Source organism: Xyrauchen texanus, chromosome 36 (assembly GCF_025860055.1).
Source record: "Xyrauchen texanus isolate HMW12.3.18 chromosome 36, RBS_HiC_50CHRs, whole genome shotgun sequence".
NCBI classification, from domain to species: Eukaryota; Metazoa; Chordata; class Actinopteri; order Cypriniformes; family Catostomidae; genus Xyrauchen; species Xyrauchen texanus.
This window is the reverse complement of record NC_068311.1, coordinates 39,528,550-39,544,658: the sequence shown is the minus strand read 5'-3', so window position 1 is coordinate 39,544,658 and position 16,109 is coordinate 39,528,550. Positions and strand designations below refer to the sequence as shown.

General features: G+C 41.6%; 1 protein-coding gene and 1 long non-coding RNA gene across 3 annotated transcripts in view; one reads left to right on the top strand and one right to left on the bottom strand.

Moving 5' to 3' along the window:
- LOC127629623 (uncharacterized) overlaps nucleotides 1-16,109 on the top strand; it is a 396,489-nt gene that overhangs the window by 287,889 nt on the left and 92,491 nt on the right. The window lies entirely within an intron of this gene.
- The window catches only part of LOC127629619 (teneurin-4-like), a 410,961-nt gene that overhangs the window by 390,857 nt on the left and 3,995 nt on the right, over nucleotides 1-16,109 (bottom strand). The window contains exons 2-3 of one of the 2 annotated variants that reach the window (XM_052106743.1): nucleotides 12,303-12,575; nucleotides 8,539-8,546 (exon numbers count right to left, since the gene is read on the bottom strand). In XM_052106743.1, the coding sequence (XP_051962703.1) occupies nucleotides 8,539-8,546; nucleotides 12,303-12,575 (281 nt within the window). The remainder of the gene's footprint in view (nucleotides 1-8,538; nucleotides 8,547-12,302; nucleotides 12,576-16,109) is intronic. The other variant, XM_052106742.1, reaches the window with a different exon arrangement.

The following is a 16,109-nucleotide window of genomic DNA, read 5'->3' as shown; positions in this document are numbered from 1 at the left end:
ACAGAGCCAAGATATTTTCTTAAAATCTTTGTTTGTGTTCAGAAGATGAAAGAAAGTCATACACATCTGTGATGTAGGAGGATGAGTAAATAATGAGAGAATTTTCATTTCTGGATGAACTATCCCTTTAAGGGGGTTACTGGCTTCCAAGTTTTATGAAACCCAACTCTAATTTTGGCAGAAATATAAAAAAATGCAACCAAGCTAAACAAAATATCTCCCTTTCAGCCATTATAACAACCAATCATCTCCTCACACTGCGCAAACCGTAATTATCATATGTCTGACAGATGCCCAATGGAGCAGCATACACAGTATTAGCCAGATTGAAGATGAAGCATATTTTTCCAAAATGAGACAGATTTTATCATTAAATGCACAAAACTAAAGTCTAAACTCATATGCTATGTGGGGGATAAAGAAGTAAATATGTTTTAATGTTTGTCTGCTGGGCGAAGAGTAATGGTGAGGCACCATAGTAGCACATCATTTGTCTCATTGTCAATTACAGCAACACTGATCACTCTCAACACTGAGCTCCTCTTAAACTCAATCTATCAACAGTTCAAAGTTTTCAGAGAGTTCTAAATCTCAGAAGTGACTTTTTATAAAGCCTCTACAAAGAACCAACACAGAGGCAGTCAAATTAACCAATTATAGATTCCTCTTAGTGATTCTTACAATACTTTCAGGGTAAGAATTATTTAGAAATAAGAAATGCTATTCTTACTGCATTTACTGCCCTCAGCAGCCTGTTGCCAAACTGAAATCATTTCAGATTTCTACAGAGCAGATATAATAAATAAGAAATTAATTTATTGTAACTTGTAATTGATTTCTTGTAGTTACTTGTAACATTTACACTGCTGTTCAAATATTTGGGGTCACTTGACTTTCTCATGATCTTAAAAACCTTTTGATCTGAAGGCATATTCTTAAATATTTAAAATGAGTTTTGTAGACAAAAATATAATTGTGCCAACATATTTATTTGACTTTATTATAAAGCTAAATTGTATTTAAAAAAAACATTTTGGACTGTGACCGAATAATAAAGAAAAGCAGCCAATAAGTGCCAGGCATAGATGGGAACCCCTTCAATACTGTTTAAAAAGCATCCTAGGTTCAAGAAGTTGGTTGAGAAAATTGGTTGAGAAAATGCCAAGAGTAAATTTCTGCAAATTCTTGGCAAAGGGTGGCTACTTAAAAGATGCTAAAATATAAAATAGCTTTGATTTATTTTGGATTTTTATAGTCACAGCATAATTCCCAGTTCCATTTCTGTTATTACATACTTGAGATGACTTTACTATTATTAAAAATGTGAAAAAATAAATAAAGAATATGTAAGTGACCCTAAACTTTTGACCAGTAGTGTGTGTTTGCATACTTTTTAGAGGCACAAATGCAATCCAGTAGTTGATCCCAACCATATATTACATACAATTCTGAACAATCAAATGTAATAGCATATCTAATTCATGAATTTATTATTTTATAAAGTTCAAATTATTAAAACAAAACTCATGTATCAAGCAGTCAGCAATACAGGTCTGAAGAAAAATGCTTGTGAAACTTCAACAGTTCTTATATCAATTCTTGTTGTAGATTAAGTTGGGGGAAGATCTCTCACTGAAATGCACTGCCGAAAACACTTTGAGTATATTAGTAAAGTGTTCGGTCCGCATGGGCAGGATAGTGCATGTGTGAGAACCGTTAATGGACATGAAAATCAAGAAAATTAAAAGGTTTTGGTACTTTTTAAAAAATGGAACCAGTTTTAAACAAGGTGATGGGAATATTTTAATGAGAATCACCCTATTTGCATACAGTGCATTTATTATAAGAAGAGGGAGTTGGAGCACATGGGGTTAAATTGGCTTCCTCATGCAAACAGTGGTGATATCAAATCCCTTGTGAGTCTACCATATGTGAACAACCCCTTCTGGGGAAATCTTCTAATTTCTAGCCCAGATCTTTAACCACTAAGCCACCAATCTGCCTTTTGAAATTGATCAAGTACATCATTAAGATGGCCTCTAGATTACAAAAAAAAATAAATAGATATGATTATTACATGATGTCCATTTATTTGCATTTGATTTACTCTAATGAACCGAACTTTGAATGCCGCTTAAAATGTTATCATGTGATGCTGAAAATATCCAGCTGATCAATGTGACCTCAGATTTCCCTGTTACAAATGCTGAACTGAATGGCTAGATAGACAAAGAATACATTGAACTTAAAGTATACAAAGTTGACAAAAGTGAAACTCTAAACCACGTCCCTGTGGTGCTATCATCAGAGAACAAAAGAAAAAAAACAACCCACAAATAAACTAGATTTTTTATAAAATGTGATTGGTGCTTGCCTGTGCAAAACTACAAGTTCCCCGTCTGTCGCTCACTTCGACGTTGTGTCGAAGAAGCGACACTAGGGGTCTCTCTTGAGAGCCTTTTGCATCTCTGATCTATGAGAAAAGGCCAATGAGAAATTGGCAGACAGAATTTGCATGTCCCGTTGTGTGAGCTGACCGGTTGTGTGAGCAGCGAGCTGCAAGTCCCAATTGGTTTTCCTCTCATCTCTGACCGGCGTATTCTGTTGGATCTACGGCGCATATCAGCGGCTTGCAGCTTTGCCCCTGGGCAATTCGATAGCGCTAGTAAAAGAGAAATTTTCACTAAAAGAGTATTTTCTCTAAAAGAGCAATACACAGGGGTGTTGAACGTCCTTTTCAGGACGCGTCTTTATAAAGATGCCTTTCCACCCTTGTGTAGCTCCTGGATGCGGTAGAGTGCTCTTCACTCCTGACGGCCACAAGCGCTGTCTCGTGTGTCTGGGCAGTGAACACACCGAGGCAGCGTTTGTGGATGGCTCATGTTCTCACTGCGAGAACATGACCATGGCAACGTTGTGGCCGTGCCTTTCGTTCCTCAGAAGGAATGCCACTCCTGCCCGCTCCTGTGTCAGCAGTACACAGGATCACGGCTCAGCGCATGGCATGATTTAAATTGTACCCCTTGTACACACATCGTCAAAGTCAGCGACAGACGGGGAATGTCTAGGTTACGGATGTAACCTTCATTCCCTGATGGAGGGAACGAGACATTGTGTCCTCCACTGTTGCGGCCGAACCTCATTGTCAGCTGCTCAGAAAATTCCTGAATGAAACAGACGCATTTTTTTTCACGAAGGATTTTTTTTCACAATTAAAATGGTCAAGACTTTCCATGACTTTAAAGATGTTGTTATTGTCCAACTTTGAATGTATTTAAGTGTTTGTTTGTTGTTATTGTTTAGTTTTTTGCATTTGCATTTGCATATGCCAGGCAAAAAACAAGTCAGATTGCTAAGAAAAGTAATAGCATTCTCCCCTTCACAAGTCACACAATTTGAAGTGTAATTGATGTATCACAAATGGTGCGTAATGACATGGGGCATGATGTGTTTGGTGGAAAAAATTACTAATTAAGGTTAGGTTTTCTTTTTAAATACCCATCCCTAAAATACGATCCTGTGTTTATGTTGTCTTTTAAGTTTATCATTAAACTATTATTTACATTGAAAAGCCGGTTCTCGCCTCCTCCTTTCCATTGATCCCTTTACAACGAGCAATTAAAATAATAGTGATGCTTGCCTTATATAATTACTGTGCTTGATTTTTCTGCTTTACTACAAATGGACAGGCATGAGGTCCAAGAGCTTTACCATTGCTTGTAGCACTTCGAATAACCATAAAGCTCAGCTAGTGAAGACGTTGTGGGCTACAGCACAGTTGGTTGAGGCTGACTGCACATTACCTTGAGCAGCCCTTATGTAAAACATGGCTGGTAGCTAAAAGATCTATACAAAGTGACTCAGCAATGGGCTTGACTGTTAGCGCCTCATGAAACCCGCTCAGACATGAGGGTCAGTATACAGTAAGCAGGTGGTTTATATTAAAGAGCACCTATTATGGTTTTCCAAATATTACCTTTCATTTAGTGTGTTCTATAGCTGTTTGTGAATGTAAAAAGTCTGCAAAGTTTCAAAAATCAAAGTGCACAACAAAAGAATGAACCGATTCTGAACACCTGAAATGAGTAGTTAGTAATTCCAGACTTACTTCCTGTATTTACCTATGCAATTTGGTAATAAAAAACCTGCCTCTGGTATTTATTGGCTGCTTGCGAACAGCTTTGACCCGCCCTCAAACACTACATTAAGCGGTAGACCAATCACAACAGACTGAGACAGCTGACCAATCAGAGCAGAGTAGGCTTTCTGAAAGGAGGAATTTAGAATGAATGCTTTAGAATGGATCACTGAATGAGTCTTTTTTGACTTTGGGAAAAAAAAGATAATGCTGCAATTTAAATTATGAGCAAATTAAATTGTTTTTTGACCTTGGATGCATGCAAATCTGTTGTAAGAGACCTTTAAAACATAATTGGGCACATTTAAAAACCATAATAGGTGCTCTTTAAACACAAAAACAACTACAATAGATTCACAGTATGTATGCATGGTGACTGATCTATGCTTTATTAACATTTATAAAACTTTAAGTGCTGTTCTTCAAATCGAATTGGTCAAACGGTGTTCCAAGAGTTCTCATATTTAGTATAACAGCACTAGGATGATCTACTGTTTTTTAATCACTCAGATGTTTGCATTATTCTAGACAGGCTGTCATTCTGTACATTGTTCAGCAAAATGCAACATTGATCCTGCTTTGACTTTGATTGGAACTATTTTCATTAGCAAAACAAAAACAGACAATATAACTGGCCATATTACTGTATGTCTAAAATGTAAGTTATTTAGAATGAACATCTTGTTTATAAAAATGGCTGAATCATGCTGATATCCAGTGCCACGGATACTAAAGTCTTGCTTGTGTGATGTTTCCAGTCTATTCCAAAGTGACAGGTAGTGCATTCAAGGGATACATACATCTTATCAGTAAATGTTACCAGGGAATTGAACCCATGACTTTGATGTTGCTAGCAACAGTAACAAAAATTAAAATAAATTAAGTGCCGCATACAATGAAGCTAACATTGCCTTAATAAACAACACCAGATTGGATGTTAACCGAGGAAAATGAAAGCTACAATAATTGGTAAAAAAAAAATTACTTTTTTTTAATTATCTTTATGTAACAAGAAATGCCTCCTTTGTGCACTTTAATTGAGTGAGCTCTTAAAGCAATGGTACATGAAATAAATGAAATATTAAGATTATAGCTGTCAGAATTACTATGTTAACGCATGCAATGAAAAATGTTTAACGGATAATTTTTTCTTAACCGTGATTAACACATTCACTGTTAAGACAACATAAACCAGCATAAACTATGGTTTGAAGGGAGGAACCTTTGCAATATGTCAGCCCAGAGACATTATACTGACAACACTTCACAACACACACACCAGAGCCCTTCTACCAAGTTCAACAGACAAGCTTAGCATAAAAGAGCATAATGCGGCAGACCCACAAACACTGGTAAATGGTCGGCACTTATATAGCACTTTTTTAACCTTTGTGGTTTTCAAAGCGCTTTACACTGTGACTCATTCACCCATTCACACACACACTCCCACACCAATGATGGCAGAGCTGCAATGCAAGGCAATAGCCTGCCATTGGGAGCAACTTGGGGTTCAGTGTCTTCCCCAAGGGCACTTCGGCATGTGGAGACATGTGGGCCAGGAATCGAACCCCCAACCCTGCGATTAGTGGCTAACCCGCTCTACCACCTAAATCACAGCATAGACAGTAGCTCTATGGTGTTATAATTCTGGTAAATGTAATGAACACATAGACATAATGTGAAAGCGCATCTGTACCGCTTGCGTGAGTGTGAATCTCTTAATAGATTTACTGCACGCTGCTCTTTGAAATCTCCCTGCTCTCTTTCAGAGAGTGCGTGTATGCTCAAAACCAGTCATGTGACTCACAAATCTATTATGAAGCCATATAGCTCTGCCTTTTTTCATTCATCCAAATATTCTGCGTCTGTATACGTGCTATATTGAGGAAGAAACAAACCAGAGTTAATGATTACAATAACTGCAGTATAATACATGGTTAAATTCATATTGAATAACAATGACATTCTGATGATCACTGATGAGACGTGAGCAAATCAAATGACATAAACGGTCAATTAAGAACAACTGTTGTGACTCACGTCTTCTGTCACCACAGTGGAAAATGTCCTGGTTACTTTTGTAACCTCCATTCCCTGAAGGAGGGAATGAGACATTGTGTCGATGTAGTGACACTTGGGGTTGCCCTTGGGAGCCCCAAACATCTCTGATCTTTGAGAAATGCCAATGGGAATTGGCAAGTGGAATTTGCATGCCACTCCCCTGGACATATGGCTATAAAAGGAGCTGGCGTGCAAGCACGCATTCAGGTTTTGTGCTGAGGTGCCGAGACAAGGTCCTGACCATTTCAGCAGATATTTCAGTGTTGTTGCAGGAGGGTCTCGTTCCCTCCAGCAGAGATGTGTGGATGTAGTATAGTGTAGTATAGTATAGTGACACTAGGGGTCCCTATACAAAACGCCACAACTAACTGAACTGTGTTATGTGGACTGGCGGTGAGAGATGGGCAGACCTTTGCGTGCCTCATAGCCAGTGCACCCGCCACCATGTAACCTCCCCAAAAGCTCTTCAAGGCATCACCTGCACTTTGGGGACAAGGTGACTGCCCAAAAATAAGTTCCGGCTGACCCAGTCTTTTCCTTTTTTCTCCCCAAAAAGAACAAAATCGTTCAGCTGGGGGCCATATAGTGGTCTGTCATTGGGGGTATCCCTCCGAAGGGGGGAGGGGGGTATTCAAGTGGAAATATGTCACATGGTCTTCCTGAGTCTTGTCGAAAGTATCTCATGTGGAAAAGTCCCGTGAGGAGATCTACTAACATGGTGACCGGGGTCGGAGGGACATCTGCCCAAGGAAGCCGCGGTTTACCAACAGAGAGAAGATACATCAGATTTTGTGGAAGATACATCACACTGGGTTACCTACCCCAATACAGAGCCTAGTTAGCACACATACCAGGCCGGCAGTGAGTTTCTCCGAAAACTCACCTGCCACAGGGCTAAGGAGGAAGGTCATCCAGAGTCCACAACTTTGTGAACACGACTGGGAGTAAAAGCACACGTATTCACCTCAGGGAGGGGAAAGACGCTATGTGCAAGTGGTACACCTGGCCAGCTGTCCTTGAACTCATCTGATTACCTGACAACACACGTGACGAGACTGGCTCAACCCAGAGGTTGCACATAGCCCGGTCGGGGTCTCAGGATCACGTGATAGTAGCCCGGACCGAACTCCAGGCACATTTCACTGACAGAGAACGCCTGCAGGTCCCCTACCCTCTTGATGCAAGTGAGCGCAGTAGGGAGGGCAGTCTTCAAAGAGAGTGCTTTTTGCTCTACTGACTCATGGGACTCTCAGGAACCTGATGATCAAGTCATGCTTCCCTAAGTACTTACCGTCTACTGCATCGTGATATACTAATATAGCGGCTACATACACCTTCAAGGTGGAGGAAGACAGCAGCCCCTCCAGCCTCTCCTGCAGGAAAAAAAGTACTGATCCGGCTGCACATATCTGGTAGTCTTCACCTCAGGAGAAAACCACTCAGTGAACAGATGCCACTTGAAGGCATACAGGCGCCTCATAGAGGGGGCTCTGGCCTGAGTGATCGTGTCTACCACTGTAGGTGGTAGGCCACTTAGGTCTTCCATGTCCTGTCCAAGGGCCAGACATGGAGGTTCCAGAGGTCTGGTCGCAGGTGCCAGATGGTGCCCCATCCCTGAGAAAGAAGGTCAAGTCAAGTGGTTTTTATTCTTGCTTCAACCATATACAGTTAGTACAGTAAACAGCGAAACGAGACAACGTTCCTCCAGGACCATGGTGCTACATAAAACAACATAGGACAAACCCAGAACCACATGAGACTACTCAGACTAAATAACATACCTATATAAAGTGCATGTGCAAACAAGTGCAAAAAGTACGGGACAGTACAATAAATTACTAACCATGAACAGGACAATAGACTCAGTAAGAGACAGTGCAGCACCGACCAGTACACAGTAGTGCAAAAGATGACAGTTTCTAAAAATGCCAAATGTAAACATAACATACTATGAGATAGTGTTCTATGCACATAGCAGTTATTGAGGTAGCAGCCAGTTATAAAGTGACAAAATTAAAGTGCAACTCAGGACATGTGAGTGTGTGTCAAACCAGTCTCTGAGTATTGAGGAGTCTGATGGCTTGGGGGAAGAAGCTGTTACACAGTCTGGCCGTGAGGGCCCGAATGCTTCGGTACCTCTTGCCAGACGGCAGGAGGGTGAAGTGTTTGTGTGAGGGGTGTGTGGAGTCATCCAAAATTCTGGTTGCTTTGCGGATGCAGTGTTTTTTATAAATGTCTTTGATGGAGGGAAGAGAGACCCTGATGATCTTCTCAGCTGTCCTCACTATCCTCTGCAGGGCTTTGCGGTCCAAAACGGTGCAAGTCCCAAACCAGGCTACAGGATGCTCTCAATAGTCCCTCTATAGAATGTAGTGAGGATGGGGGGTGGGAGATGTGCTTTCCTCAGCCTTCGAAGAAAGTAAAGACGCTGCTGGGCTTTCTTTGTAATAGAGCTGGTGTTGCGGGACCAGGTGAGGTTCTCCGCCAGGTAAACACCAAGGAATTTAGTGCTCTTGACGATCTCCACAGAGGAGCCGTTGATGTTCAACGAAGAGTGGTCACTCTGTGCTCTCCTAAAGTCAACAACCATCTCTTTTGTTTTGTCAACATTCAGAGACAGGTTGTTGGCTCTACACCAGTCCGTTAGCCACTGCACCTCCTCTCTGTATGCTGACTCTTCGATCTTGCTGATGAGACCCACCACGGTCGTGTTATCGGCGAACTTGATGATGTGATTCGAGCTGTGCATTGCTGCACAGTCGTGAGTCAGCAGCGTGAACAGCAGTGGACTGAGCACACAGCCCTGGGGGGCCCCAGTACTCAGTATGGTGGTGGTGGAGATGCTGTTCCTGATCCGGACTGACTGAGGTCTCACAGTAACTTCACAGACTTTGTCCAGTCTGTGCCCTTCAGACCTACGTCCACCACTCTAGCCAGTGGCGTAAGTCAGGGCAATTAGTCGTCTGCCATGGGGGCCGCAACAAGGGGGCGGCCGCCACCAAGCAGACTATGTCGCACATAGCTCATGTCTGAACAAGTTTGTGATGCGGCAGGCTGGTCCTCTCCGCACACATTCATCAGATTTTATGGTTTAGATGTTTATGCTACTCCAGGCTCTTACGTCCTTGAGTCGACATCTCAAGCTCATGTCTGAGACCTCTCGCGTTCTTGTGAGCACAACCGTAGGGGTCCGGACAGCCACAGTGCGGCGGCGTGGGTATTTCGTTCCCAAAGCGCTTTTAGCAAGCGCAGCATCCTCGTGAAGCTTTTTGTAAAGGGAACGTCTTGGGTTACAATCCTGCATTGTGACCAGCTGTGAATATGTGTGTAACACGTCAATGAACATTGATCGGAATTTATAGCCTCGGCTGGTGAGATCATTGGATGCACCTGTGGCCAGGATATAAATAGATGCGTCACCAGCGTGTTGTCAGATATTTTTTCTGAAGAGCAGTCCTGGGACATCCCAGTTCAGCAAAGAAGCGCAGCATCTCGTTCTGCTTTTTTCAGGGAACAAGGGTTACACATGTAACCCGAGACGTTTCACTTTGAAATACGTCAAATTATAGGTAAATACATTGTGAATGGCAAATCAAGTTGACATTTAAAAAGCTTGTTGGGGCATTCCATTAAGATAAAGTACATTTAAAGCCATTGGGTAAAAAAAAAAAAACTATAAGCACACACGTGACTACATATCAGTTGAATTCCACATATTAATACATCAAGTTGCCTTTTTGCCTTCTAACCTCAGCAAACCTAAAACTTGGCTAATTAACTTTATTATGTGGTGTAAGAATTGTTTATTATGAATATGATTATTATTCATGTTAAATGTAAATATTTATTGAACAAATATGTATATTTAAACAATAAGCCACTTGAGTCTATGTATTTAACTGTTTTCACCATGGTTAAAAGGGTTTAAAGACCTCCTCGTATTTACATGTCCATATAGAGTGAAAACAGCAGTCAATGCCATGGCTGAGCATTTTTGCCTTGGAACTGCAGTGTAGCAAGGAAAGTCTCAAAATCACTGATTCAGACAACCAATCCAGTCAACTTGCGGGGTGAAGCTTTTCACATTTGAAAAATCATAATATCCCTGGCAAAACTTCCAGAGAAAACTTGAGTTTGCAGTAGTCATGTTCCAGAGAACTGTTTTGAAATTTTTACACAAAAACAGATGGGTTTTGCCACATAATTATATTTAAGCCCAACGCAGTTCCATCAATTTATCCAGGGGACACAGTGAGAAAGAGCCAACTAATGTTGGTCAACCGGTAACTGGTTTTTCTTGTGCTTTATCCATTGACTGTGTCCAACAAATCTGCAGTGTTCTAGATACAGTTTGCCAACGTTCGAACATATATGGCTGATTTACTCCAATATTACCACTTGCCATTGTGTAGTGTTTAGTACTTTTACAGTGAACAGAGTTGAAGGTGAGCAAGTAGCCCAAGCTGCAGGTGAGCAGTTCAGGGCTGAGTGGAGATGGAGGCAGGCCTAATTTGCATATTCATAGATCTGTGCATACTAAATGAGGCAAAGGTGTAGAGTTATAAGAAATTATTTTCATGGAAAAAATAAATTGTCCATGAGTTCTTAGGCGAGTGACAAGAGTTAGAATCTAGCTTGTGTCAATTTCTGCCCTAGATCTTCTTAAAACCTATTCGGACAGGATTAGATTATATGTGGATGTGGGGTAATGTAATAATTACCACAGCTTCTCATTCTAGTCATTTTAGTCCAATGCGAATCAGTCATGTCAGTCATTTTCCCTGATTTTTTACGGACTGTGCTTTCCCCGCTATAAAACAGCCTTTAAAAATAACTGTTGGTAATATTAATCCAGTGCAAATTGACATGTTAATAAAAAGCCCATAAATCTACCCTTTTCAGCTCTTGAGACCTTTAAATATTGCTGTTTCTTAAGTTCTCAGAGTGTCTGAACTGGATGTTGGTCAAGAGAAGACGGCAGAAAAAATTAGACACGTTTCACAACTTAAGATAACGTTGGCTGTTTCAATTGGACTGATGCATGTTTTTCTTAAGCTCTTTATGCTGTCGAGTGTTTATTTTCCCATATAAGAAAGAAACATGCAGTTTTTTATTATTATTTGAGAAGAGTGAGTTTGGGAAATTGTGTTGAGCCCCACATTTCAGAACATGAAATGGCATAATGTGAAGGAATTGTCCATGTTTTTAATTCAAGTGTGTGATACAAGATTACAGGCTTAATAATGTCAAAAATTTTGTTGTATTTAGCCAGATATTCCAATCAGTTTATTCTAATAATCACAGATACAGTATATAGTCATGGTAAATATTTCCTACATAATTAATCAGCCCAGTTAAAAAATGTTTTATAGAGCTATAGTCCAAAAAAACAGAATTCGCCATGGGATCCCTCAGTATTTTCCTATGGGATTTTATAAGGTCTGTGGTAAACATTACTTGACAAAACATGGATGTTTTGTTCTATAACACAAATTACAATTAGTCATAAATGAAACTTAAATTTTGAAGCCATATAATTACATACTTTTTTATTAAACTCACGTTGGCTTCAAAATTCACGTTTGAGGTATGACTGTGTGTAATTTATGTTGTAGAACAAAATATCCATGTTTTGTCAAGTAATGTTTACCAGGCTTTATTTCACTCAGAAGTTTAAAAACCCCATTATAAAACCCATAGGAAAATCCCAAGGGAACCCATGGCAAATTAGACTTCCGGGGTCGCCTACAAATTGTAGTCACAGCTGAACAGCTCTATAGGTCAGTTATGCATAACAACAGTGTGTATATGCTGCAGACACACCCATCTCTTTGATTTTTACAGACACCGCTTATCCCGTGCAAATCAACGGTAAATATTACAGACGTCCACAGTAATAATTACTCTACGGATATATTCTACGTATGTCGGAAAAACTAATCCCTTCTGAATAGGGCTTTGGACCATCTAAATGCCAGATTTAATTAGATAAAACAGCAAACCAGATTAGGCTGGTTTATGATAAAAAAAAATTCAAGCTGGTCTAAAAAATGGATAACAATAAATAAATAAATAAAAATTTAAATCTTGGAATTTAACTCACCGTTTTCTGTGTTTTCATGCTCTGTGTCAGTTAGGGTGAGGTTGGAGTTGGCTCGACTAGAAAGGCATGAACTACACCCGGATTTGGTATTGCTTCGGCCCCAGAGCCGGACTGCATGCTCAGGGGACATGATCCCATCTGTTTCTGTGTCAGCATCCGAGCCAACACTAACAGAGTAGTTGCAGTGGGGAAGGCCCATTTCTGTCCTATATGTTGCCATATGGGATGGCACTGGATCTCCAAAAACCATGTCTCTGAGAGAGAAGTCTGCCCCTAATGCAAACACACATAAGGACACAATGAGAGATCTATCTGGTATTTTGCATATTAAAATAATTGGAAACTACGGCCCCAAATACCTTTTTGTTTGAAAACCTACTGATTTTGCTACATTTACTATCATGACTATATGTTTGACCAATGGAAGACAAGTGGGGTGTTCGGTAAACGTGTTTGAAAACAGTCATTCTTTTTGCCATTCCATTTAGTGAGTGTGCACATGTCTGGCGGAGGACAAATGTACAAGAAAGAAGACGCTGTTCAGATGGCGCTAGCAGCAAATTACAGATTTATGCTCGAGAGTGAGCGCAATAATAGCTAGTGTGTCTGAGAACTGTGACGCATTTAGTATTCATGGAGGGGAAGCAGATATTTTTTTCAGGTCACCATTGACTGGACACATTAGAAGGTCATTAATGACATGAACAAATCAGCATTCATGGCACCCCCCTCTCATTAAAGTCCTAGCACGCTAATGGCAAAGCTACACTGCATTCAGCTCGGCTTTTATCTCCCCAGTTTTAGATACTGCTTTTTTTCATAACAGGTGGAATATATTAACGAGAGATCAAATTGTCACCGCAGTCTTTCTTAGATGCTTGATTGCAGTTGCTATCTGAAGTGTATCTGAAAGAAACAGTGTGTATCTGGAGCTTGCAAGATGAGCTTCCCCTAAGCATGCATTAGTTCATCTGATGTCAACAAGTAAATGTAACAGATATCTGCTTCAAAATGAAGTGGGAAAGTAAAATGATCAAGGGAACATCATCCCTCACTTAAAAAAAATAAGCATGCAGGTCACGTGTAAGGGATTATTCACTTGTATTATTGTATTATTTGCATTCTAGCCTTTCAAAGTTTTAAACTTTGAGTATTCTCTAATTATACATTTTTGTTAACGTACATTCTTTTTTCATTCTTAATATGCTACACTTTGTCAAATAAGAAATATAATCAAGTGCTAATGACACAAACAATCCAGCTAATACTAAATAGCCACTTGACAGCCTCCCTATGGTTTTACCACTAAATTAAAGGAATAGTTCACCCGAAATTTAAAATTCATATTTTACTCTCCTTCTAATACTGTATGCTGTCATTTTCCGTGGAACACAAAGGCACATTTTGAGGAATCCTTATGCCAGTGATTTTTACAAAACATGTCAAGAAAGTGTCCTGTTCCTATTTTACTCAAAAATCAAAAGAAACAAATAATACATTACATTTTGCATATATATAAAAAACGTCTCGGGTTACATGTGTAACCCTTGTTCCCTGAAAAAAGCGGAAGGAGATGCTGCGCTGCTAAGCGCTAGGGGAACAACTCTAGCTGTGAACCGAGCTGAAATAGTGTGTGTAACATGTCAATGAACATTGACCGGAATTTATAGCCTCGGCTGATGTAATCATTAGATGCACCTGCGGCCAGGCTATAAATGGATACGTCACCAGGTGTCGTCAGATACTTCTTTTTGAAGAGCAGTCCTGGGACGTCCCAGTGCGGCAAAGCAGCGCAGCATCTCGTTCCGCTTTTTTCAGGGAACAAGGGTTACATATGTAACCCGAGACGTTCCCTTTACAAAAAGCTTCACTACGATGCTGCGCTGCTAAGCGCTAGGGGAACGCAATACCCACGCCGCCGCACTTGGGGTTTATGGTTGTGCAGTGTACTCACAAAAACACGAGAGGTCTCAGACATGAGCTTGAGATGTCGACACAAGGGCATAAGAGCCCGGAGTAGCATAAACATCTAAACCATTAAATTTTGATGAATGTGTGCGGAGAGGACCAGCCTGCTGCATCACAAACTTGTTTAGGCATGGGCTGAGATGTCGACTCAAGGACATAAGAGCCCGGAGTAGCAAAGCATCTAACCCATAAAGTTCGATGAATGTGTGCAAAGAGAACCCTATCGCAACACAAACTTGTCATAAAAAATGATGAATGTGAGCGGAGAGGACCAGCCTGCCGCATCACATACATGTCCAGACATGAGCTTGAGATGTCGACTCAAGGGCATAAGAGCCCGGAGTGCAGAACATCCAAACTAAAAAAGTCCAATGAATGTGTGCGGAAAGGACAACCTGCCGCATCACAAACTTGCTGCAGAGGGAGACCTCTAGCCAAGGTTTTAGAGGAGGAGAGCCCTCTGGTAGAGTGCGCCCTGAAACCTACTGGCGAAGCTTGTCCACGCACCTCGTAGGCCCGGGCAATAATGAGGATGCCTCTTTGAGGGCACCCCGCCCACCAAGCCGTGGCAAACCGCAGTGGCCACATAGAACCTGGCAGTGGCGAGGCAAGTTCTATGTGGCCCGCATTGTGATTGAACTCCATACGATGCCCCGATAGACAGTGTTCTGAGTGGGAGAGAGGACGAATTTCTTGCCGTTGAGCCTCAACCCCAGAGAAACAGATGAGCTAAGACGATGTCCCTGTGCTGAACTGTCAGTTCCTGGAACTGCGCTAGGATCAGCCAGTCGTCTACATAATTCAGAATGCAGATGCCCTGGAGTCGCAAGGAGCCAGCGCTACATCATGCATTGTGAATGTGCGGGTAAAAAGGGCTAGGCCGAGTGAAAGAACCTGATCCTGGAAGACTTCGCCCCCGGAACTTTCCATGTTGTGGCAGAACTTCTAAATGAAGTATAGAAGTGTGTCATAAGATCGATGGTGACCAGCCAAATGAGTTGTAGGGCTTGAGACACGACTGTCTTGACAGGCATCATCTTGGACTTGAACACCCACGGGCAGTTCAAGCTTTAAGACCTAAGCCAGACGCCACCCCTCACCCTCCATGGGAAACGGGAAGTATTTAGTGTAATAACCTAACTCTCTCTCTGGAAGGGGAACACATATCATGGCCCCGAAAACACCCAATTTTGACGGAAGCCTCTGCAACCCGAAACACCAAGAGGTGGCGGGAATGGAGGGGCTTCGAGGGGGTACCGGGAGGGGTGAAGTGAAGCACGCGCCCCGTGGGTGTTCAAGCCCCGAGGCGCAAGACCGTCAGGGTTTTCTCTTACTAGAAATGATAGCCCTGAGGTCTTGCTTCGGGGGATGGCGAGGGAGGCGAGACTGTCCCCAATCCCTGGGAGGAGGAGCACGACTCGCCACGCTTTGTTTTTGAGCCTCCGTTCAGACAGGACTGAGGCGGGTCTGAGGCTTGCTCGTCAAGTGCAGAACCCACACTCAGGTCGTCCAGGAGGTCATTCTGGTACGCCTGTAAAACAGCATAGTGTGCAGACCAGTACCAGCCTGACCTGCTGCTTGATAAGCCCTTCCCACAAAAGTGGAGGTTGTCCTACAAGGCTTTGAGGGGAGAGAGGGCTTCTTAAGTGACGATGCCGAGCCTGGAGAGAGATAGCCCGCAAGCGTCTCTTCGACCGGCGGCATCACTGAATACCCCCGTGCCTCAGCACCCATGATGGTCGAATATAATGACGTCGAGGGTATGTGAACACGGGAAGAAAATATATATATATATATATATATATATATATATATATATATTATTTATTTATTTATTTA